This window comes from Gopherus evgoodei, chromosome 3, assembly GCF_007399415.2.
Source record: "Gopherus evgoodei ecotype Sinaloan lineage chromosome 3, rGopEvg1_v1.p, whole genome shotgun sequence".
NCBI classification, from domain to species: domain Eukaryota; kingdom Metazoa; phylum Chordata; order Testudines; family Testudinidae; genus Gopherus; species Gopherus evgoodei.
In genome coordinates, this window is record NC_044324.1 from 40785184 (window position 1) to 40810542 (window position 25359).

The 25359-nt window shown below is 42.0% G+C and overlaps 1 protein-coding gene across 1 annotated transcript in view; it reads left to right on the plus strand.

Annotated features, from left to right (window-relative positions):
- The window catches only part of MBOAT2 (membrane bound O-acyltransferase domain containing 2), a 223450-nt gene that overhangs the window by 16667 nt on the left and 181424 nt on the right, over positions 1–25359 (plus strand). The window contains exon 2 of the mRNA XM_030555474.1: positions 20839–20984. Within this exon, the coding sequence (XP_030411334.1) occupies positions 20839–20984 (146 nt within the window). The remainder of the gene's footprint in view (positions 1–20838; positions 20985–25359) is intronic.

Sequence of the window (25359 nt, forward strand, 5' to 3'; positions counted from 1 at the left end):
ATTGTAGAAGTCCCTTTGCTGAGGCCCTTGGAGGGTTTGGAGCAGAGGAACAGTCATGTTTTGTAGCACTGCTACCTGCAGTCTCACTGGATTTCTGTGCTGAAATCGAAATGGTCAGAGCTTCATTTCTCCTGTTTCTCCTCCAAAGGCTGCTATCCCTTCTCCTCAAAGGGATAATTTGCAGAGACTTATGGGATATGGTTCTTATTAAGTTATCATGTCCCCTCTGCTTTGTCCTGTGCAGGATGGGGCCTTCTGGCCTAATGTACTGTGTAGATTCTAGGACAGGAAGGGACTTTGAGAGGTCATCGAATCCAGTCCCCTGCCTTCATGGCAGGACCAAATACTGTCTAGACCATCCCGGATAGACATTTATCTAACCTACTCTTAAATATCTCTAGAGATGGAGATTCCACAACCTCCCTAGGCAATTTATTTCAGTGTTTAACCACTCTGACAGTTAGGAAGTTTTTCCTAATGTCCAGCCTAAACCTCCCTTGCTGCAGTTCAAGCCCATTGCTTCTTGTTCTGACCTTAGAGGCTAAGGTGAACAAGTTTTCTCCCTCCTCTCTATGACACCCTTTTAGATACCTGAAAACTGCTATTATGTCCCCTCTCAGTCTTCTCTTTTCCAGACTAAACAAACCCAATTCTTTCAGCCTTCCTTCATAGGTCATGTTCTCAAGACCTTTTAATCATTCTTGTTGCTCTTCTCTGGACCCTCTCCAATTTCTCCACATCTTTCTTGAAATGTGGTGCCCAGAACTGGACACAGTACTCCAGTTGAGGCCTAACCAGTGCAGAGTAGAGTGGAAGAATGACTTCTCGTGTCTTGCTCACAACACACCTGTTAATGCATCCCAGAATCACGTTTGCTTTTTTTGAAACAGCATGATATAGTTGACTCATATTTAGCTTGTGGTCCACTATAACCCCTAGATCCCTTTCTGCCATACTTCTTCCTAGAGAGTCTCTTCCCATTCTGTATGTGTGAAACTGATTGTTCCTTCCTAAGTGGAGCACTTTGCATTTGTCTTTGTTAAACTTCATCCTGTTTACCTCAGACCATTTCTCCAATTTGTCCAGATCATTTTGAATTATGACCCTATCCTCCAAAGCAGTTGCAGGCCCTCCCAGTTTGGTATCATCTGCAAACGTAATAAGCGTACTTCCTATGCCAATATCTAAGTCGTTGATGAAGATATTGAACAGAGCCGGTCCCAGAACAGACCCCTGCGGAACCCCACTTGTTATACCTTTCCAGTGGGATTGGGAACTATTAATAACTACTCTCTGAGTGTGGTTATCCAGCCAGTTATGCACCCACCGTATAGAATCCTACGGCACCTTATAGACTAACAGATGTTTTGGAGCATGAGCGTTCGTAGGTGAATACATCACATGCATGCGATGAAGTGGGTATTCACCCATGAAAGCTCATGCTCCAAAACGTCTGTTAGTCTATAGGGTGCCACAGGATTCTTTGCTGCTTTTACAGATCCAGACTAACACGGCTACCCCTCTGATACTTCATACCCACCGTATAGTAGCCCCATCTAAGTTGTATTTGGCTAGTTTATTGATAAGAATATCATCCAAGACTGTATCAAATGCTTTACTAAAGTCTAGGTATACCACATCCACTGTTTCTTCCTTATCCACAAGACTCCTTATCCTGTCAAAGAAAGCTATCAGATTTGTTTGACATGATTTGTTCTTTACAAATCCATGCTGGCTATTCCCTATCACCGTATCACCTTCCAAGTGTTTGCAGATGATTTCCTTAATTACTTGCTCCATTATCTTCCCCGGCACATAAGTTAAACTAACTGGTCTGTAGTTTCCTCGGTTGTTTTTATTTCCCTTTTTATAGATGGGCACTATATTTGCCCTTTTCCAGTCTTCTGGAATCTCTCCTGTCTCCCATGATTTCCCAAAGATAATAGCTAGAGGCTCAGATACCTCCTCTATTAGCTCGTTGAGTATTCTAGGATGCGTTTAATCAGGCCCTGGTGACTTGCAGGCCTCTAACTTTTCTAAGTGATTTTTAACTTGTTCTTTTTTAATTTTATCTTCTAAACCTACCCTCTTCCCATTAGCATTCGCTATGTTAGGCATTCTTTCAGACTTCTCGGTGAAGTCCGAAACAAAGAAGTCATTAAGCGTCTCTGCCATTTCCAAGTTTCCTGTTACTGTTTCTCCCTCCTCACTGAGCAGTGGACCTACCCTGTCTTTGGTCTTCTTCCTAATGTACTGATAAAAAGTCTTCCTGTTTCCCTTTATTCCTGTAGCTAGTTTAAGCTCTTTTTGTGCCTTTGCCTTTCTAATCTTGCCCCTGCATTCCTGTGTTGTTTGCCTATATTCATCCTTCGTAATCTGTCCTAGTTTCCATTTTTTATATGACTCCTTTTTATTTTTTTGATCATGCAAGATCTCGTGGTTAAGCCAAGGTGGTCTTTTGCCACATTTTCTATCTTTCCTACCCAGCGGAATAGCTTGCTTTTGGGCCCTTAATAGTGTCCCTTTGAAAAACTGCCAACTCTCCTCAGTTGTTTTTCCCCCTCAGTCTTGTTTCCCATGGGACCTTACCAGGGCCATCCTTAGCCATGGGCAGAACAGGTAGCCGCCTAGGGCACCACTAGGTCTGGGGGCACTGCTCTGCTGGGAGCCCGGACAGACGGGAAGCAGTGAAGAATGTAAGAGCAGAGCTGCTGGGTCCTAGAGAGAGCTGAATGTACCACAGTCTGAGGGAGGGGATTGGCTGCTGGGGTCTCTGGGAAGGGGTCGGGGAAGGAAATCACCTGTAGGGTGACTAGATGTCCTGATTTTATAGGCACAGTCCCGATTTTTGGGTCTTTTTCTTATATAGGCTCCTATTTCCCCCCCACCTCCATCCCAATTTTTCACATTTGCTGTCTGGTCACCCTGGGTGGGGTAATTGGTACCTATATAGGACAAAGCCCAAATATTGGGACTGGCCCTATCAAATCAGGACATCTGGATCTGGTCACCCTAGCTGGGGAGCACGTCTCACCCCCGGGTGGCAGCGATCCATCTCGCCTGGGGGGAGCTGCACAGGGCAGGATGAGCTGTTGTGGCTCCATGGGTGCCCCGTCCCTGAGATCAGATGCTGTGCTAACTTCACCATAGTCTGTTGCGCTGGCGGTGGTGCCCATTGGTGTGTGATTGGACCTGAGGGTTTGCTGCTGCTATTGCCACTCTGCACCCCAAGAGGTGGAGTTAGGTGGAAAACTGCAGGACCCCAATCTCCTCCTCTACTGCAGCTGTTGGACCAGCAGGCTGGGGAGTGAGCCAAGCATGAAAGCCATACTGCCTTGCCATTTAGATTGTCATTTAACAAATTTGTTCAAGAAAAATGCTTGCTAACAATCCTGAATTCAATTTCAATTTAAAAAAAAATCAATATTTTAGCCAAAAATGGAAAATTAAGTTGTTGACAATTATTAGTGACAAGTTTGGTATGGGGAAGGGAGTGGGCCAGTTTTCATCAGAGAAACAAAAAATGTTGACTGACTTTCCTATAGCCCTGTTACTGCTAAATAGAGCCCTCCAACAACTGTAATATACTCATCTCCTTACTAGTGTGTAGAGTAGGGGTTGGCAGCCTACGGCACATGTGCCAAAGGTGGCATGTGAGCTGATTTTTGATGGCACGCAGCGATGGGCTGAGCGGCTCAGCCCGCTGCTACTCTGCGGTTCCAGCTGCTGCCCCATTGCTACCTGGGGTAATGGCCACCAGCCCCACTCAGCACCCACTGCTGGCCTGGGGACCCCCAAAGAACCCCAGGCTGGCAGTGGGCTGAGCAGGCAGGCGGCTGATACCCTGGCTGAGCCACTCAACCCACTGTTGGCCTGGGGTTCCATTCACTCAGCTGGCAGTGGGCTGAGCGGGACTAAATTCAACAAAATAGGAAAACAAGAGCAACTAATGACAAAGTGCAAGAACCTAGAGCAGGGGTCCCCAACCTTTTTTGTCTGGTGGTCACCAGACGAAGGGCTGTGGCAGGGGACGAGCATCCGCCGAAATGCTGCCGAAATTCGGTGGCATTTCAGCGGCGTCGCCTCTGGATGATGATGCTTATCAGCGGCAAGCGGTGTCATTCAGTACGCAGGTGCACTGAGAGGCCCCTGTGGGCGCCATGGCACCATCGGGCACTGCGTTGGGGACTCCTGACCTAGAAAGCCTCCTGAAGCACGACGATCGTTTTGATTTAAATGGACTTGAACTGTATGAAGAATTGAGTACGCTGTCATCAATGTTGCCACATGCAAAATCGATGATGGACATTGTAGAGTCTATTCATACCAGCAAACTTGTTGACATATATCCTAATGTGTACGTTGCCGCTTGTAACAGTAGCATTAGGAGAATGGAGTTTCTCAGAACTAAAGCTCATTAAAAACTATCTCTGCTCTACAAGGAGTCAAGAACACTTGACTGGTCTTGCTATTCTTGCAATCGAATAAGACATCACTTTGTCTTTGTCATACGATGACATAATTACTGATTTTTGCAGCCAAAAAAACCAGAAAGATTGCTTTGAATTAAAAACAAATCCTTATTTCAATACCTCTTCATATAAATTTCCAATAAAATGTTGACAAATTAAAAAAATATTATTTGCATCATTCTGTCAAATCAGAATTTTTTCTATAGTGCTACCTCTTTAGTGCTAGTCCATCAGCATTATAGTATGCTTAATTAAGTTAAACTGGTTTTAATAATATGCATGTGGCAAGTTTTCCATTAGTGTAAGCTTATGTTTGTGTTGCTAAGAGCAAGACAGGCACAGGGGCACCAGTTTAATAATCCCGCCTAGGGCACCGTAAATCTTAAGGATGGCCCTGGACCTTACCTATCAGCTCTCTGAGCTTACCAAAATCTGCCTTCCTGAAATGCATTATCTCTATTTTGCTGTACTCTCTTCTACCCTTTCTTAGAATTGCGAACTCTATGATTTCATGATCACTTTCACCCAAGCTGCCTTCTACTTGCAAATTCTCAATGAGTTCCTCCCTATTTGTTAAAATCAAGTCTAGAACAGCTTTCCCCCAGTAGCTTTTTCAACCTTCTGAAATAAAAAGTTGTCTGCAATGCAGTCCAAGAACTTATTGGATAGTCTGTGCCCCGCTGTCTTATTTTCCCAACATATATCTGGATAGTTTGAAGTCCCTTATCACCACTAAATCTTGGGCTTTAGATGATTTTGTTAGTTGTTTAAAGAAAGCCTCATCCATCTCTTCCACCTGGTTAGGTGGCCTGTAGTAGACTCCTAGCATGACATCACCCTTGTTTTTTATGCCTTTTAGCCTAACCCAGATACTCTCAACACTTCCATCTCCTATATCTATCTCCACCTCAGTCCAAGTGTGTACATTTTTAATATATAAGGCAACACTTCCTCCCTTTTCCCCTTCTCTGTCCTTCCTGAGCAAGCTGTACCCATCCACACCAACATTCCAAATCATGTGTATTATCCCACCAAGTTTCAGTGATGCCAACAATGTCATAGTTGTATTTATTTATTAGCACTTCCAGTTCTTATTACCCATACTTATTACCCTTACTTCTCGCATTTGTATATAGGCATCTAAGATCCTGATTTGATCTTGCCTCCCAGTTTTGCCCTGACCTTCCTTCCTCTCTGCCATTATGGCCCACGGTCCCTCCTATTTCCGACCCATCTCTCAGGTCTCCAAGTTCCCCACTTAGCTGTGGGCTTTGCTCACCTGTCCCTGTCGAACCTAGTTTAAAGCCCTCCTCACTAGGTTAGCCAGTCTGTGTCCAAATAGAGTCTTTCCCCGCCTCGAAAGGTGAATGCCATCTCTTCCTAGCAGTCCTTCCTGGAATAGCATCTTATGGTGAGGAAGCCAAAGCCCTCCTGGTGACACCATCTTCGCAGCCAGGAATTCACCTCCACGATGCACCTGTCTCTGCCTGGGCCCCTGCCTTTGACAGGAAGAATAGAAGAGAATACCATCTGCACTCCAAGCTCCTTCATCCATACTCCCAGAGCCCTGTAATCACTCTTGATCTGCTCAGTGTCACACCTTGCAGGATCATTTGTGCCTACATGGATGAGTAGCATGGGGTAGTAGTCAGAGGGCTGGATAATCCTCGACAGTGCCTCCATAATGTCTCGGATATGGGCCCCCGGCAGGCATCATACCTCCCCAGATGAAATGTCAGGGCGACAGATGGGCGCCTCCATCCCCCTCAGAAGAGAGTACCCAACCACCACTACCCTACATTATCTATTTGCAGTGGTTGCAGCAGACCTCCCAGCCTTAGGGGTACGAGGCTTCTCCTCCTCTACTGTAAGAGGTGATTCCTTCTCTCCTGTATCAAGAAGAGCATCAAGAAGGCTACCTATTACCACGGTGGGAGGGTTCGGGGCAGGGGTGGTGCACGGCCTGCTGCCAGAAGTAACCAGCTGCTAGTGTCCACCCTGAGCCATCTCCTCCTCCACCAGTGGTGTGTCAGCAGTCTGTGTACTGGGAGAGCTACCTCAGCTGTCTCCACATGGACACTGACCAGGAATTGCTCTTGGATTTGGATGCTCCTCAACCTAGCCACTTCCTCCTGTAACTCCCCCACCTGCTGCCTGAGATATTTCACCAGCAGGCATCTTTCACATTGGATGGTCCCCCTAGCCTGGATGTCAGTAAGTGGGAATTGCAAATCACAGTCTCTGCAAAACCACACCACACCTGGGTAGAAGCAACCACGCTCAGGCTCTCTGTCTGGCTACAGGTGCAGGTGGAGGAAACAGAAGCAGTTCTGGCACAGGTGTTACAGGTCTTCCTAACCATCATAGGCCTCTCTCTGTCAAACTTCCTCTCAAACTCCCCTGTCTGCAGCCCCCTGTCCGCTTCACTCCCAGTTGAGTTGATGTGTCCTGGTCTGTGGAGAGCTTGCTTCTGATAATGAGAGTGGAGAGGTTGGAGGGTTGTTTTGAAGGCTGGAAGTGGGGGTTCAGGAAAGATTTCTTTCAGGATAGGGTCCCCATTAAATATAGGTTGTAGCTGTTTGATACCCCATATCAGTTCTAGTGTGAGGTAGTAGGTGACAACTAGGAGTGTGCTGTCGGAAGTTTTATTTCTATATATATCATGTTCTTTTGGGGTATTTGGGTGCTGACTTAGCAATTATTACTACTTGTTATCCTTAGTTTACCTCCCTCCTCATTGCAATGCCTGCCAAAAAACCAGGTAGAAAAGTGTTTGGCAAATGGTTTAAGTGATATTAATCAGTTGCTTAAAGAATCCTAATATAGAGGCTGCTAAGCAAGGATAAAATGGAAAAAAAGCAGTGAATGTTAATTAAAAATTATGTAAGTACAGTTTTTTCTTTCCAGACAGATTCATACTACTTTGCAAAAAGAAGTTTTAAAATTTTGCTCTCCTTTCAGTCGCTTTGGGTATGTCTGCATATCAGCTGGGAAGCTGCTTTCCAGAGCCAGTAAACAGATGTGCTAGCTCTACTTGAGCTAGCACACTAAAAATAGCAGTATGGCTGTGATGGCATTGGCTTAAGCTGGCCACCCAAGTACGAGCCTTTCTGACCTCCTGAGTACACGTACTTGTCTGTGGCCACAGTGGTTCAGGTTAGACACCCATTGCAATTTTTAATGTGCATCTATTACTGTGCCAAAAAAATAAAAAATTCAGCACATAGTATTTTAAAATTCTGTATTTTGTTTGTCAAAATAACACAATACAATCACACCAGTTTCAATTATTTTGGTAATTTATTTAAAAATACCTGTCAGCAAATATGTCCGTTATAATACAGACAATGAAAAAGATTCAGGAAATGTTTTTTGACAAATAGATTCTTTATTAGGCATATTAATACAGAACTCTGAATAATAATTTACAATACAGAACTGTATTTCCCCATCATTCAGAAACAGTGCAAAGGCTTGGAGGAGTCAAGGGTAATGGAGGAGCTGAGGGAGAGGGAAGTAATTGCTGGGAAGGAGCCTGGGTGTGAACTTGAGGGTTGTTGGCTGTGGGTGGGAGAAGTATGGAACAAGTATTTTTGGGGAATGGGGTGGGATTGTTAGGATTTGCTATTCAATCAGGCTCATTTGCCCCCTGTCCCCATGTGTCCCTGCATCCCCACTCAGGTATCCCCACTCAGACACCCCATCTGTCACTGTGCACCTACTCAGCCATCCCCTGTCCCCATGTGGCCCTGCACCCCCACTCAACCAACACGCTCCCCTGCCCATCCCCTGTCCCCATTTGGCCCTGCACCCCTCGCCCATCCCTGTGTGGCCCTGCACCTCCACTCCCATTCAGCCCCTGCCACTGTCTGTCCTTCCTCAATAGCCCTTATAAACCCCCCCAGCAGCCCCATGTGCCACACACTGTCTCCCATAACCCCAGCTTCCTGACCTGGCCTCACTGGCAGGATGCTGCCTTCTTTTCCGTATCAGCAGCTGGGGCTGGCTCAGGAATATCTGCTCTGTTCTAGTGCCACAGTGGTGCCTGGTGGGCAAAATGCATAACTGCAGCAACTTTCCAGTAGAAGTTATTTTCTGTGGGGGGGGAGAAAAATCTGCTCAGCACATGAATTCTGCACTTGCGTAGTAGCACAGAATTCCCCCAGGAGTAATCTGTCTATCCTGTGCTGGAAAGCATGGTTCCAGTTACTTTGTAGACATACCCTCAAAGTTGTTCTTTGTTTCTTTGTATCATACTCTTGACTATCAGACTGAGTTTAGGTTAGGCTTTTGTACTAGAATGTTCATTTGTATCACAGTATTAAGGAATCTTAAAAAAAACATGTCTTTCAATTACTATAAGTTAACATCTCTAAAGCCTAATAGTGAGTGATATGTTAAGAAATACATAATTGTTTCCCTGGCTATTTGACTACTCTGATCACAATGTAAATAACAATTTTCAGTATATTGTTTCTCAGGGAAATTCCATAACTTGTTTATGTAGGTGACGCAACGCATTTATCACTGTGAATTCAATAGTTAAATTACCTTGCTTGGAAATGCATCTTGACCATTTAAACCTGGAGTTGTTTGTGTATTGAAGATGTAAATACTTTTCATTTGCAATCTGAGTTACTCAGCCCTTAACTGGCCAAACCAGTTTCCTTTTAGAAAAAGCACTACCGTAGGTCATGTTTTTCTTCTGTCTTATTGTTTTTTTAAAAAGCATTAGCATTCTTACTCCAATTCCACTTTTAAACCAGATTGGTTTCCTAGGGTTTGGCTGTTCCTGTGCACAGGGTAGCTGTATGGAGCCACATATGATTGCTGAGAACCAATGATGCTGAGTCACTGAGAGATTGGCTTACTGATCAGAGTTATTACCTTTTGCTTGAATCTCATCTCCCTCCACGAGTCTGAATATTGGCTTGTTCTCAGTCTGAAAATGTATAAATCTACTTTTGCTCAAAATGACACATTGTTTTCTTTCCTTGCAGTGATTTTGAATAAAGACTTAGTAAGCCCTATTTAAAAGGCTCATTGGATTTGATGCTAATTTATTGCACAAACCAGATTATTAGTGCCTAGATCGTATTCTTCATTACTTGTTCCCAGCATACTTAAAGAATTATTTGCCAAAAATTGAAAAAGTTAAACAGAAATAGAAATATAATTTACAAATTGTCTGTCTGTCTGTCTTTTCTGTATGTTGTTTTGGACTATAATCAGCAAATACTGGAAAAGAAACGTTAAGAATGAGAACGAGATTGGCTAGTGGTCCTGATGACTGCCAACAAATGTATTTTAAAATGATAGGGTTTATTATTAGTTGGACAAAAGAAGCTGCTGCTAGTCTTGGTAAAGTTGGGCAAGACTAGTAGTGACTGCAGATCTTTAAGAAGCTAGTATTTTATTTTATTTTATTTTTATTTTATGATTAAAGTAGGGCCTCCAAATCAAAACTGAAATTGTGTGTGTGTGTGTGTGTGTGTGTGTGTGTGTGTGTGTGTGACACACCTGGCAAGATGGTCTTTAGTCTAAATAATTGGTTCAATCTCTTTCACACCTGCACCCCCACAATGTAGGAAAGGCAGGGTATTTGCAACCCACTGGCATCTGTTTGTGACCCTCCAGATTGAGAACCTAAGCCACCATGTATTTCATCCTTGGAGAGAAGCTTTCAGAGCAAACCTGTGATGATCAGTGAAGTATTCTGCAAGGACAGAGACATGTATAGCAAGGAAAATGCTTGCTTCATCTCTGAGCTTGACCACATGATTTAAAAATTTGCCACATTAAATCCAGTAAATTCTATTTTGGAAGAAGGACTGCTGATTTACACAGTGGGTTTAAATACCAGTACAGTGATTGCAGACACCTTTCTTCAAGAACCGATTTGTTATAAAGGTTCAAATATTTTTTTTTACGATAGCATGTTCTGTCAAGCAGGCCTCATGTATGGCTCCTTCATACTCATTCTGGAATAATGTAAAACGTTGAGTGGAATAAGACACACTTGTGGTTTTATCCTGTTCTGTGGAAAACTAGTGGTTCTCCTGATTTCTAAGCAGCTGTTCACAAATAGCAGCAGCCATGTCATGAATTCATCAACTGACTACCTCATTGGAGAGGAAAATTGCATTGACTTAACTGACAGCAATAGATCCCAATCTAACGCTGATATTTGAGATAAAGATGGTCAATGTTTCACTAATTATAATGAGGCTTGGCAGTTTTTGTTATTTGCAGTGTCACCAAGTATGATGCCATTAATGAAATAGTTTTAGAGTTTATATCATTGAAAGCTTTTGCTTGAAGAATTCAGTGTCTTTCTTCAGAAAGACTGCTTGCTCTACAAATGGCTTAATGCCTCCTTCCTCTTAATGGCCATGTGCGTGCCATGTAATTCTTCACCAGTTACTTCAGAAAAGGTTTTTTTGATATCATGGCAGCTGATAAGTATTCTGGGGCATGTCTCAATCAAGTTTACCAGAGAGGAAAGGCAGGATCCAAGCAGGGATATATTGTTGTTAATGATTTGGGATATTAAATAGCTTTTGCAGGTTGTGGGGTTTGGGTTTGTTAAAACTTAGTTCATTTTTAAGAAAAAGTGTTTGGCAACAATGGCTTAATTTGTGGGAAAGCATTTTTAGAAGGTAAACTATTGATTGAGTTTCTTTCCTTAAGCCAAAAAGGCTGTACACAAAGTTGTTGCAAAGTCTCTTTTTCTTTTCTTTAAAACCCAGAAATAGAAATATATAAAGATAGAAATAAATGGAAGGGGTGGAAGTGTGAGAGCAATTAATTTAACATCTCCCCAAATGATTTAGTTGGGGATTGGTCCTGCTTTGAGCAGGGGGTTGGACTAGATGTCCTCTTGAGTTCCCTTCCAACCCTGATATTCTATAATTCTGTGATCCACAAAAGAGAAATCAAGGGCGTATGCATGGCCAGCAGCACCCCACATAAATGCCCGGCACCAGATGGCGCTAGAGCTAGTCCAATGGATACCACTGAAGGAGAAATCTCCAGCAACAGTGCACGCAACGTGCACACACCTAATGTGGAATGGACATGAGCAGCACCTCTCGAAGAACAACAGTTAGGAAAGGTTAGTAACAGTTTTTTCTGCTGTTGCTGCCAAGCTGTTAACTACAGTTTTGCTGCTGTGACATTGCAGGCCCTTAGTGAAATGTAGCCTCTACAGTCTGGGACACTTAATCTGTACCATCCAATTAACAACCATATGTACAAGTAAATGTACTTTATTTTATTTATTTCAATTGGGCAGATGCCTCTATGGTGATTCCTCCATTATGAAGTAGTGTGGGAGATTGAAGGGGTTTCTAGTAACTCCTGGCTACACGCAGACTATACAGCTGCTGTTGAAAAGATAATGAGCGTAAACTCTTAGGCTTGGTCTACGCGATGTAAGGCAACTTACAGAGCTAGGACGTAAGTGTCTACACTACAGTGTTTGCTCCCATTGATGGAAGTTGCCCACTATACCAACCTAATAACTTCACCTCTGCAAGAGGTGTAGTGCTTAGGTCGATGTAGTTAGGCCGATGCGGTGTCAGTGTAGGCACTGCGTTATGTACGTTGCCTGTCTGGAGTCTGGCCACCCTGCTCAGGCTGTCAGCCATGGGACAGGAAGCGGTGGGGCTCCAGTTGTCAGTACCCCACACTTAAGTTGGAGGAAGTGCTCCTGGTGAGGACGCAAACCACTGACTGAAGGGCCGTAGTGTGGACATGAGCCACCGCAGTAATTACTCCAGTGACTGTACGTCGACTTAACTTAGGTCAACTTAATTTTGTAGTGTAGACAAGGCCTTAGTTAAATGAAAAAATTAAATACAAAGTACTTAATTCTCCTGCATCTTGTTATAATAATTATAAGGCTTTCTTCCTTATTGGTTCTTTAACACATGGAAATGTAGTTATTCCTTCTTGGATTGATAAGGGTCTAGTTTGTTGGAGGATGTGTGGAGACTTTGAACTGAACTCGAATTTTTTCCAGAAATTCTTACTAGGTGGTGAGAAAATCTGCCCTTTTTTTCTTGTTCTCCTAGGCTTTATGTTAAAAGTGAACGCTTCCTCAAGAATCATAATATTTAATTGATAAGAATCTTCAAATTCTTCATTAAGAATAAACAAAAATTAGATATGACATAAATGAAACTAAATGGCCTGTTAAACTTTTATACTAAACCTCCTACAATTTGTGCAAATGGCACATTGATTTTTATATAACCCCAATGTATCCTATAGCAAGACAAGTTTGCTGGTGTAGAAACATTTGGTAGATCTAACAAACTGTAAATCAGCATTTCGCTCTTTAGGGTTCCATTTACCACAAAAATCTGATTCTCAGTTAGATTGGGGATGCTTCCAACTCTGCACCGAAAAGTGTGTGTGTGTGTGTGTGTGTGTGTGTGTGTGTGTGTGTGTGTGTGAGAGAGAGTGTGATACAGTTAAAGTACCTCTTAGTGTGCACTCACTTATACAATAACCATAAATGTACTAAACACTTAGCTTTGTGATTGTAAGGTTTTTTGTTTTTGTTTTTGTTTTTTTAGTGGAGTGACTGTCTTTTATTATGTGTCTGTACTAGGGCTGCCAAGCGATTAAAAAAATTAATCGCAATTAGTCGCACGATTAATCGCACTGTTAAACAATAATAGAATACTATTATTTAAATAGTTTGGATGGTTTCTGCATTTTCAAATATACTGACTTTAATTACAACACAAGATAAAAAGTGTACCAGTGCTCACTCTATATTTATTTTTTATTACAAGTATTTGCACTGTAAAAAAAACAAAAGAATTAGTATTTTTCAGTTCACCTAATACAAGTACTGTAGTGCAATCTCTCTATTGTGAAAGTTGAACTTACAAATGTAGAATTAGGTACAAAAAACCTGCATTCAAAATAAAACAATGTAAAATTTTAGAGTCTGCATTATCTCTTGTAAACAACTTGTTTGTCTTAGCGTTTGGCTGAATAAGTAGAACTGAGTGGATTTGTAGGCACTGAAGTTTTACATTGTTTTGTTTTTGAGTGCTGTTATATAACAAAAAAAAATCTACATTTGTAAATTGCACTTTCACAACAAAGAGATTGCACTACTGTACTTGTATGAATTGAAAAATACTATTTCTTTTATAATTTTTACAATGCAAATATTTGTAATATAATATACGCTTTGATTTCAATTACAACACAGAATACAATATATATGAAAATGTAGGAAAAACATCCAAAATATTTAATAAATTTCAATTGGTATTCTGTTTATTCTTGGCGCAAGACATGGTTTTATTCAAAGGCTTTATTCTGTTTAACAGTGCAATTAAAACTGTGATAAATGTTGATTAATTGTTTTATTGTGATTAATTTATTTGAGTTAATAGCATAAGTTAACTGCGATTTAATTCTAGTATGTACACTGTCTTGCACAATAGAACCTTTAATATCTTTTGGGACCTCTAAGTGCTACTGTAATTATAGAGGGAGATGTTAGTGCTGCCTATAGTTATGGCTGCATGTTGCTTCCCAATACAAGTTGCTTATAATCTTGCCAGACTTTAATCATTCCATGCTGGATGTTGACTTCAGGCAGATTTTTTTATTTCCAGAATGTTTCAGCTAAAATGGCTAGCGTGTGTGTGTGTGTGTGTGTGTGTGTGCGTGTGTGTGTGTAAATCTGCAACTGTTTCATTGAGGCACTAGAGTTTGTCCATGTTTTGAAGTGGGGACTCAAAATTTCATGGACTGGTGGGGGTGGAGTAAAAGCAAGAGGTCTCCAAGGTGTCTGGGTTGTGCCTTTTGATATCTGTGTAGTTTATTTTTGTTTTGTTTTTTAAATCCACCCAAATTTGGCCACGTTACTGGCACCCATTTAAAAAATTTCTATGCTCACATTCTCATAGAGCCTTATTAGTTTGACAGCTAAATTCTCCAAAGATAGTCTTTATTGAGCATACTGTATCCCCACACAGCTCTTATCTATCAGCTGGGCTGCATATGGGTCATTCCCACAGAGTAATGGAGCATACACCAGTGTGGGAATACAGGGCCTGAGCAACAATTCTACAGTTGCTTCTCCTGGCAGTCAAGGGTTTCTGTGATAATGGTCACTGAAATGGAAAGCAGGGAAACTATCTCCTGTGCTCTCAGTGCTCTTGATGCTGGTACCCATGGAGCATGGAGGAGGAGTAGCCTGACTGGAATGAAGATGAAATGGGTGAGGAATTGGGGTGTTACAGGACCCAAATGGTGGTATGGATAGGAGTAAGAAGGGGAGGGGGCCAGCAGCCAGGGGATGCCTGGAGGATGCAAGGGGAACTGGGAGAGGGGGGCAGGAGCTTGGATGTGTGAGGTGGAAGGAGGGAGTAGCTGCACAGGTTCTGGAGGGCAGGAGCTGGGAAGTGGGGTGGAGGATAGAAGGAAAGGCAGACAGGTTGGGTATACAGGAGCAGAAGTGTCTAACCACTCCCTCCAGAATCTGGAATTGAATCCAGGAGTGCTGAGTCTCACTTGCTGAAAGCAGAGGGATGTAGGAACTGACTGTCAAATTCTCACGTCCCTCTAGTGCAGTGGTTTTAAACCTGTGGCCCACAGACTGTGTCTAAGAAGTCCATGAAAGATTGTTACCATAGAACAGTGTTTTTCAACTTGTGGTCCATGGACCCCGAGGAGCCGCAAACTAAGATTTTCAAAGGAGTCCACACCTCCATTTTACATTTTTAGGGGTCTGCAAATGAAAAAAAGTTGAAAACTATTGCTCTAGTGCCTAGTACACATTGAAGGTAATTGCAGTGCTACTAGTTATTCATTAGTTCAAGTGGTAGAGTTTTGTGCTGTAGATCGAACGGTCAGAACCCTTCTAATGACCTAAGTTGTGTGTGTCTGTATCTCAGTATGGTTCCACATGACAGAAGTTCTGGATTTTTAATAAAAAAGAAATGTATTAAAAGAATATATATTTTTTAAAGTCAAGCACTCAAAAGTCAGAGGATGCTAGAATAAAGGTTGCCTGTGCAAATTTTATTCGGCTATCTTGAGTGCATGCATTATGATGTAGTCTTTAATTACGTGATCACTTCACTTTTTAGAGCAGCGAAGTGGATTTATCACTGCCTCTGCCAGAGTACTTAAGTGATCTGGGCATACCACTTAACCAAAACATTCACAGTTGGCCACTAATGATGTTCCTTTTTTTCTGGATGCCCGACGTGAGACACCTGCAGCCAGATTTTCAGAAATGCTGAATGCTCATAACTGCAACATTTGAAACTGTGCTTTGATATATAAAGTGCTAATAAAAATGCTAAGTATTCTGAAAAAATCAGGCCCGAGGTGTCTCAAGTTGGGCACCCAAAATTAGTAGACACTTTGGTCTTAATTACTCTGTACTTCAGATGCCAGTCTGTAAAATTGGGGTAGTAATTTTACAGAGGTGTTATGATGGTGAATTCATTGTTTTTTCAGCACTCAAATAGGCTGGTGAGAACTCCATGGAAATGAGGGTAGAGTGATGTGTGTTTAAGTAAGGCCTGAGATCACACACAGAACGAGAAGGAAGAAACAGTGAATAAAGTAACTGTTCACTGAATGAGGCAGAGGTTCTGTGGAGGGGGGAGAGGGAGTATTCAGTTGTGTAAAGACAATATCATAATGTGTATGTCCAAGAAGGGTGAATTAAGGTTGCATAGGCAGTCTTAATTCTTACATTTCCTAACTTTTAAGTGCTGGATTTTGCAAACTTAAGATTCTTTTTAACATAGACATGCTATAATTAACTACAAGTATCTTGAAAACACAGTCTCTGCCCAGGAGAGCTTGTAATCTAAGGGTATGTTTACACTATGAAACTAGGTCGATTTTATAGAAGTCGATTTTTAGAAATCTGTTTTATACAGTCTATTATGTATGTCCCTGTCCAAGACCAATACAGGTTCAAGTAAGTTTTTTGACTGAGTGAGGAAAATCAAAACGTGACAGATTGAAAGTTCAAAACCACGTGGCCATTTATTGATGGGGGATAAGTTGCAACTTGGGCTGGGGAGGAGCGCTTTTACTAACTAACAATACTATTAGAACAAGAATATTTACACAACGTGAAACAATCTATTTACATCCAACAACAAGAAATCAAACAATCTATAATTAACTGCTTACTAAAATCAAGAACAGATACACAAAAAACTAAATAAACTGTGCACACATTAACCAAACACTGTAAAATACAACAATTAACCACAATAGCAATTAATACAACAATTTAACTTTCATATACTATATACATAACTTGGTACCAAGTAAAAGAGGGGAAAAAGGAAGAAGCTAAGCAGACAGAGTATTTACAGCAATTAGAATGCATATACCACACTCCAGGCGCAGCTGACCAGCAGTACAGACACCAAGGCCATGACAAATTGGTGGGAAATAATTCGTAACGACATGACACGAGCCGGCAAAATACGCAGGAGACCCTTCTAGCTGGAAGGGGGATCCATGCCTTCCAGCTAACGTGTGGATACGCCTGCAGGTCTTGGCGCGAGACATGGTTTTATTCAAAGGCTCTTACTTGTGTCAGCGTCTGATTGGTCTCTAGCTCCTTCACCAACCAGGTTCTGAGCTGGTGCCCTCTACGTCAATGGGAGCTGCACTGGCACACTACTTTTGCACACAGCCCTATGCTTCTGCACACAGCACCAACTTGACCTTTTGACTGACAGAAGGTTCAAGAACAGGCACACTGGTATTTTTGCACACGGCACTAGTCTGACCTTAGTTGACCAGGGAAAAAGAGCGGGAAAATGCACATGGCACTATAATGTTGCACACCGCACTACGGTGTTGCACATGGTACCAATGTGATCTTTTGACCGACATTGGCCATTCAGACGCCATGTTTGAGCATAGGCTTTTAGGGCTGCGACAGTCCCCACTAAGTGCATTAAGTCAGCGGAGTGTGTCCTCACTGCTGTGGCTATCATTGACGCATGGATCAGTGCACTGTGGGAAGCAGTATGTGCAGAACCTGGCTAAGAGATGGCAGCATGAGGACGATTGTGATGAGAACATGAACACTGATGTTCCTGAAAGCATGAGCTGTGGCAATTGGGACGTCATGGTGGCAGTGGGTCTGGCTGATACTGTGAAACGCCGATTCTGGGCCCAGCAAACAAGCACAGACTGGTGGGACTGCATAGTGTTGCAGTGATGGGATGATTCCCAGTGGCTGAGAAACTTTTGGTTGCGTAAGGCCACTTTCCAGGAACTCTGCGAGTTGCTTTCCCCTGCCCTGAAGCGCAGGAATACCAAGATGAGAGCTGCCCTGACAGTTGTGAAGCGAGTGGCGATAGCACTGTGGAAGCTTGCAATGTTTGACTGCTACCGGTCAGTCGGGAATCAATTTGGAGTGGGCAAATCTACTGTGGGTACTGCTGTGATTCAAGTAGCCAAAGCAGTCACTGACGTTCTGCTGTCAAGGGTAATGTGCAGGTCATAGTGAATGGCTTTGCTGCAATGGGTTTCCCTAACTGTGGTGGGGCGATAGATGGAACACATATCCTTATCTTGGCACCAGGCCACCTTGCCAACCAGCACATAAACCACAAGGGGTACTTCTCAATGGTGCTGCAAGCACTGGTGGATCACAAGGGATGTTTCACCGACATCAGCGTGGGATGGCCGGGAAAGCTGCATGACCATTGCATCTTTACGAACTCTGGGCTGTTTGAGCAGCTGCAAGAAGGGACTTACTTCCCAGACCAGAAAATTACTGTTGGGGATGTTGAAGTGCCAATAGTTATCCTTGGAGACCCAGCTTACCCCTTGCTCCCGTGGCTCATGAAGCCATACTGTACTACTGTACACCCTGGACCAGGGGTAGGCAACCTATGGCATGCGTGCTGAAGACGGCACGCGAGCTGATTTTCAGTGGCACTCACACTGCCTAGGTCCTGGCCACCGGTCCAGGGGGCTCTGCATTTTAATTTAATTTTAAATGAAACTTCTTAAACATTTAAAAAACCTGATTTACTTTATATACAACAATAGTTTTATTATATATTATAGACTTATAGAAAGAGACCTTCTAAAAATGTTAAAATGTATTACCGGCACGCGAAACCTTAAATTAGAATGAATAAATGAAGACTCAGCACACCACTTCTGAAAGATTGCCAATCCCTGGCCTGGACAGTAGTAAGGAGCAGTTCAGCTCTAGGCTGAGCAAGTGCAGAATGGTGGTAGAATGTGCCTTTGGATATTTAAAAGCTCGCTGGCGCTCTTTGTTGGCTAGGTTAGACCTCAGCACAACCAATATTCCCATTGTTATTACTGCTTGCTGTGTGCTCCATAATATCTGTGAGAGTAAGAAGGAGAAGTTTATGGTGGTGTGGGAGGTTGAGGCAAATCGCCTGGCTGCCAGTTTTGAACAACCAGACGCCAGGGCGATTAGAAGAGCACAGGTAGGCGTGCTGCACATCAGAGAGGCTTTGAAAACCAGTTTCTTGACTGGCCAGCCTACGGTGTGACAATTGTGTGTATTTCTCCTTGATGCAAACCCGCCCCTTTGTTGATTCTAACTCCTTGTAAGGCAACCAACTTCCCCCCTTTGTTCTCAGCTGGCAAAGGAAATAAAGTCACTATTGTTTTGAAACCATGCATTCTTTCTTTATTAATTAAAAAAAAAAGGGAGATAACTGATAAGGTGTCCTGGGTGGGGTGGGGGAGGAGTGAAGGACAAGGCCACATTGCTTATTGTGGCCACACTACAAATCAAAACTGTTTGAATGACAGCCTTCTGTTGCTTGGACCAGTCTTTGGAGTGCAGTGGCCGGGTTCCCGGAGCTTCCCTCCCACCCTCCTGTGTTCTTGGGCATCTGGGTGAGGAGGATATGGAACTTGGGGAGGAGGGCAGGGAGTTGTACAGTGGATGTAGGGACAGTCTGTGCTCTTGTTGGCTTTCCTGCAGCTCCCACTTTAGTCTCAGCATTGCATCCTGCCTCTTCTCATTGCGCTCACTTAATGCTTTCCTGGACTCTGCCACTGAATGTCTCCATGCATTCAGCTGTGCCCTATCTGTGAATGTCACCAGGACATTGTCTAGCAACAAGACTAGAGCAGATTGAAAGGCGTTAAGGAAGTTTGAGGACTGTGTAGCCTTCCTTTTTTGGGAACTGTCTACCCAGAGTATCAACAATAAGTGAAATGGCTTAACAGTTTCTCATGTCTGATGTCCATACCATGTTTTCTTGAAGGAAAGCACAATAGTCTCTGCCAGTAAGAGCAGTGTATCAATGTAAAATTCAACAATTTTTATGAAAAGGAGGGACACATATTCACATTTCAGTTGCAGGTTGAAGCTACCGAAACACCTACAGAACTAGTGAATAACTTGTGTGGAAATGTAAATGGAGAAGAGACCACAGTTCTCCCCACCATGAAAGTGTTCATCTGATATAAAAATAGATTTGGAATAATCAGATGAATAAGCTGGTCTGCAAAATAGATGGAAAATTTGTGACCGTGAGAAACATTCTATTTTGAGTGAAGAGAACTAGGTTTATCAGGCTGTCCATAGCCCAAGTCTCTGTGATTGCTATGCTAGAGGAAGAGAACCACTTCATCACAGCCTTGGCATAAGACTTTGAAAACTCTTCATGCCACAGTCAGTCTGACTCAGAACATAACTTCTGTTTCCAGTGGTAAAGCCGTCTTCCTAATCATTTCACCCATAGCAGAATGGCAGGTCACCTGTATTATACGTCAACTTGCCTGTGAGGACAGCACAGTAAAAGGAGCGGTCTGGCTGCACAACACTCTGCCTCTATTCAGCTCCAAAACTTCAACTGGTTCTTTTAGATCTGAGGACAGACCATGAAAGTAGGTTCTCTGCCCTGATGGAAGCAAAGTTCAGCTCTAGTCTCAGACGAAAGAAGGCAACATTCTAAAAATGGTATCCCAGTTCAAAAACAAAGCCGAGTTATCAGAAGTGGAAGAATGGCTTTGTGCTTAAGGCACTGGTCTGAGATTTATGTTATTTTGGTTCAGTTTCTGGATCTGTCACAGACTTCCTCTGTAATCTTGATGAATCAGCCTCTCTGTTCCTTTTAGTTTTCCATCTGTAAAATGGGAATAGACTTTCCTACCTTAGAAATGTGTTGTGAAGATTAATTCTTTAAAATTGTAAGATGCTTCAGTAATTCAGTGGTATAGAATATAGTACTTAGTTTTTAGAACTTTTGGCCCTATCATTAGTGGGCGGGTGTTGTTGGTAAGGTTTTTGATTTGGAGGCAAGGTATATGACGTTTGTGTAGAATAACAGCTGTCTTTTCTCTGCAGGTTAACTTCGTAGTGTGCCAACTCTTTGCCTTGCTTGCGGCTGTTTGGTTTCGAACATACCTTCATTCAAGCAAAACTAGCTCATTTATAAGACATGTTGTTGCCACGCTTTTAGGCCTTTATCTTGCACTTTTTTGTTTTGGATGGTAAGTAGCATTTTATCTTCTTTTTTCAACCGTTTCATGTGTTTTGTTCCATACGTTTTGATATTTAGTGCTGCTGAAGTTTATTACAGTTAAATTTACTACACTTTCTGTGTAGTAATATATGCTCCATCCAATATAACTGAGATGGAAAGTACTCTAAATGCCATAGTATTTAATTCTCTGAAGATCTTTTCAAAGGATTGGATCTTGCAGCTGTTTTTGGGAGGAGAGAGGAAGAGCTAAAATAAAAACTAAATTTGTACAACTTGTGATAAATTTGTGTAACATACTGCTCTGAGTAGGTATGGCAGAAAGTAATTTTTTTATAGCTTCAATGGATAATTTCAGTGTCTATTTTTTCTGTTGATTTAAATTTTCACAATTGCAGGAAACTATTTAATGACAGACATTGAGATTAAAAAAGTTAAAGTTCTATAACTGTTAAAACGCAAACTGTCAACATTGCAGGTCAACGTATGCAAAATAAGTATCCTGAAATCAAACTCTGATACATTTTCAAGCTGTATTTTTCTTACTTTGCTTGCCTGTAAATTTTGATTATCATTTATGGACATACTTTTGTGTGTGTGTGCGTACGTGTTCAGTGAAATCAATATTTACCAACATTTATCAATAAAACTAGTACATCTAAGCCTAGCTATGAGGCAATACTAAATTAATCACATGCCTAGATACCACTCCTTAATCTCAAAATATCAATTAGCTTGCATTGTTTTTTGTTGAATACTGAATACAGATCTGAATACCATGGGAGAAGGGACGTGAACAGAATTATTGCTATAGAGTGTTTCTCTGGCACCAGGAAGGGCCTGGAAGGAAGGTGGACTCTGGCGCATATCTTTTTAAGATTAAGTTGTGACTGCTGTTAGAATATCTCAATATATGATATTCTGTATAGGTTCTTCTGCCACACTCTTGACTGTTGTATATACTCAAGATGTAATTGGCCAGAACAGCAGTAGGGGCGATACAAGAATTGCATTTACTTTTATGTATGTAAATTACACTACAGACTGTATAATCTAGTTGTTTCCATGCAGTGTGGCTCAATACTTATCAGGCTAGTTCAGGATGAACAAGAGGGAGTTGGCTTAATTGATGTGTGGCAGAACAGCTAGTCCAACTTTCTCTTGAGGCACCGGTATATATTGGCTAAGGCATTTTCTTAATTGACTAAAATGTTCTGGCAACGTTTTAAAAACATTAAGATAGGATGAGCTAATACCCCTCCCCCTTCTCTTTGCATAGTTCTAGAATTCTGAACTACAGTTTTGGCCCCTATATTCAGTTTAGTCACACAGGTACCTGAACATATGCTTGCTGCAGACATTGCTTATAGATTTAGGAAATCAGAAAGTTAAGCTTATTGTTAATGTTATCTTTCAGTTTTATGTGTATAAGTTTGCAGTTTATTTATACACATGCCCATAATCATGGAAGTGTAGGTCTGGAAGGGACCCTGAGAGGCGTTCTAGTCCAGTCCCCTTCACTTAAAGCAGGGCTAAGTATTATCTGGACCTCCCCTGAAAAGCATTTGTCTAACCTGCTCTTAAAAATCTCCAGTGATGGAGATTCCACAGCTGCCCTTGTTACCTGTGGTTCTTTCAACCCAAGGCTCTTGGTAGCTTTACTCTGTGCAAGGTGGTGTCAGGAAATAAATCAATGGAGACATGGCTGTCTGACTGATAGATGACTGGCACAAACAGGACAATACAAGAGTGCTCTCACTTAAAGCTATACTTAACTTAGTGTCAAGCACTTACACATGTCCGCCACAGGTTAATAAAACACCCTCAACCCCCACTAATTACTGAAGTTAGGAGTGGCTCTTGAGTGGCACAGCAGCAGCCTTCCGATGGCCAATCTTGCGTCTGCCGGTGAGATCCCCAAGATGTGTCCAGAAGAAGAGTCCCTGAAGAATCCAACTACCCAAAACTTTCTTCCCTTATTTATTCATAAGTGTTATAATAACATGTCACTCAAATAAAACTTGTTAAGCAAGCAATTTCAAAGGTTAAGCAAGAGAATTACCTCTGATTATCAATTAGCCAGTTGTGTTTTTGCAGAGTTTGCATGCCTTGAGCCTGTAATAGACACATTCCTGAGGGCACATATAGATAAGCTTCTTGTTTTTCTTTAAATATATACCTCAGCAGTTTCAACAGAGATATTATCAGGAAGGACTCTGGGTCAAGCTGTCCTTTTTGTGGTAGTCCCAAAGCCCTCCCCTCCTGACTTGGTCATGCTAAGGCTGCTGCATAGGCTCACTTATGGCCTGCTGGCTTGGTTAACATTAGCAGTAAGCAGCAGTGGTCTGCGCACTTTACTGGTCTGCCAAGATCTCCTTGTGTATCCTATGCAATCTATTCCAGTGCTTAACTGCTCTGACAGGTTTTTCCTAATGTCCAATCTAAACTGCCTTTGCTGAATAGAAGCCCATTGCTTTTTGTCCTATCCTCAGAGGTTAACAAAAACAATTTTTCTCCCTCCTCCTTGTAACAACCTTTTACGTACTTGAAAATTGTTGTCATGTCCCCTCCCAGTCTTCTCTTTTTCAGGCTAAACAAACCCAGTTTTTTTCTATCTTTCCTCATAGGTCATGTTTTCTAGACCTTTTAATCATTTTTGTTGCTCTTCTCTGGACTATCTCCAATTTGTCCTCTGGAATCTCTCCCGTCTTCCATGACTTTTCGAAGATAATCGCTAATGGTTCAAATATCTCCTTAGTCAGCTCCTTGAGTATTCTAGGATGCATTTCATCAGGCCCTGGTGACTTGAAGACATCTAACTTGTCCAAGTAATTTGTAACTTGCATTTCTTTCTTAAAAAAGAAGTTGCAACAGTGTTACATCAAAGCCAATATGAATATTAACCTTCTTATATCTCTAATAGGCTAACTCCTGCTGATGCAAGGATCTTTTTGTAATAATGGAGATCCGTGTGAATTGGACCTGCTTTTATATCAAAAAGGCTAAGCAGTTTTTGGAAGAAATGAAGGCCCGAGATTTATAGAAAAACTTGCCTTATAAATGTCTGTGATAATTGAGCTGAAGGTGACTAGCAACAGCAGCTGATTTTTAGGCTGTATTTGTATGGGAAAGAAAATTTCCAAATAAATTAGTAGTATTTTAACCATTTGATCTCTTTTGATAAGATGGTCCCAAAACAAGAGAGAGTCTGCCTAATGAAGATCAAACACGGAGGGAGCCACCTGATGTAATGGGATACCACTGAGCTTGCCCGTTCCACCAGCTTGGGCTCCCTCACCCTGTCTTGCTGTGCCAGGCCCTCAGGCCTCCTCTAATACACACACAGACAGGACCAACTCAGTTGCAAAAGGACACAGACACTGAGATCAGCTCTGTGTGGGAAGACTCAGCTCAGGGATTGCCCAGCATTCAAGTGCATCCCTCTCTGTAGTGCAAAATTGTATTGTCTTGCACTGCACAGAAATCTGTGCCGTGTAAGCTCATGAAAATCATGCCTTCCCTCAGTGTGGAGGAAGATATGCACAGCTTTTTGCCCCCACTCTCCGAGTTATGAATTGCACAAACTGGTTTACAGAAAACAAAAACAAGTTTATTAACTACAAAGAACAGATTTTAAGTGATTATAAGGGATAGCAAACAGATCCAAGTAGATTACTGAGCAAATAAAGGAAGCATGTAAACTAAACTTAATGCACTACTGGCTACAAGTAGTAATTTCTCACCCTAAATGTCATCTTTAAGTAGGCTGTGGAGATTCTTGAAGACAAACTTTTCTTGTCTGTAGCTTAGAATTCCAGATATTCCTTTCATGGGCCAGACACCTTCTAGCCTGGTTCCAGTTCTTCTCTTCCCGAGATCAGTCTTAGGTGTTTCCAGCAGTCATCTTGGGTGGGGATTCATTAAAGAACCAACCCTGGTTACCTCACTTCACTGCCTTAAAAAAGATTTACATGTGGTGGGAATCTGTCTCTCAGTGGGATTCTCCCACCCCTCCCCCAGTTGAATCCAGTAACTGGTGACATGATCACATGACCCTGCAGTGTCAAAGCAGCATCACAGGAAACTTCTCAAGAAGGTGGGGGATTAGCGTGTTCAGAGTCCTATCATTCTCCCTAATGGCCCATCCAGACCGATTACATTCTGTCTGGTGGGTGTTTCTCAGATGTAAACACTTTTATAATTTTTTTACATAGTTAATATTCCTAACTTCAGATACAGAAATGATACATGCATAGTAAATCATAATCTTTCCAATGATCTCTCACATGACCCATCTTGTATAAAATGCATCTTAGTTATGCCATATTCATATCATAAACATATTTCTATGAAGAATATGGGGCATAGTGTCACAAATACTATTA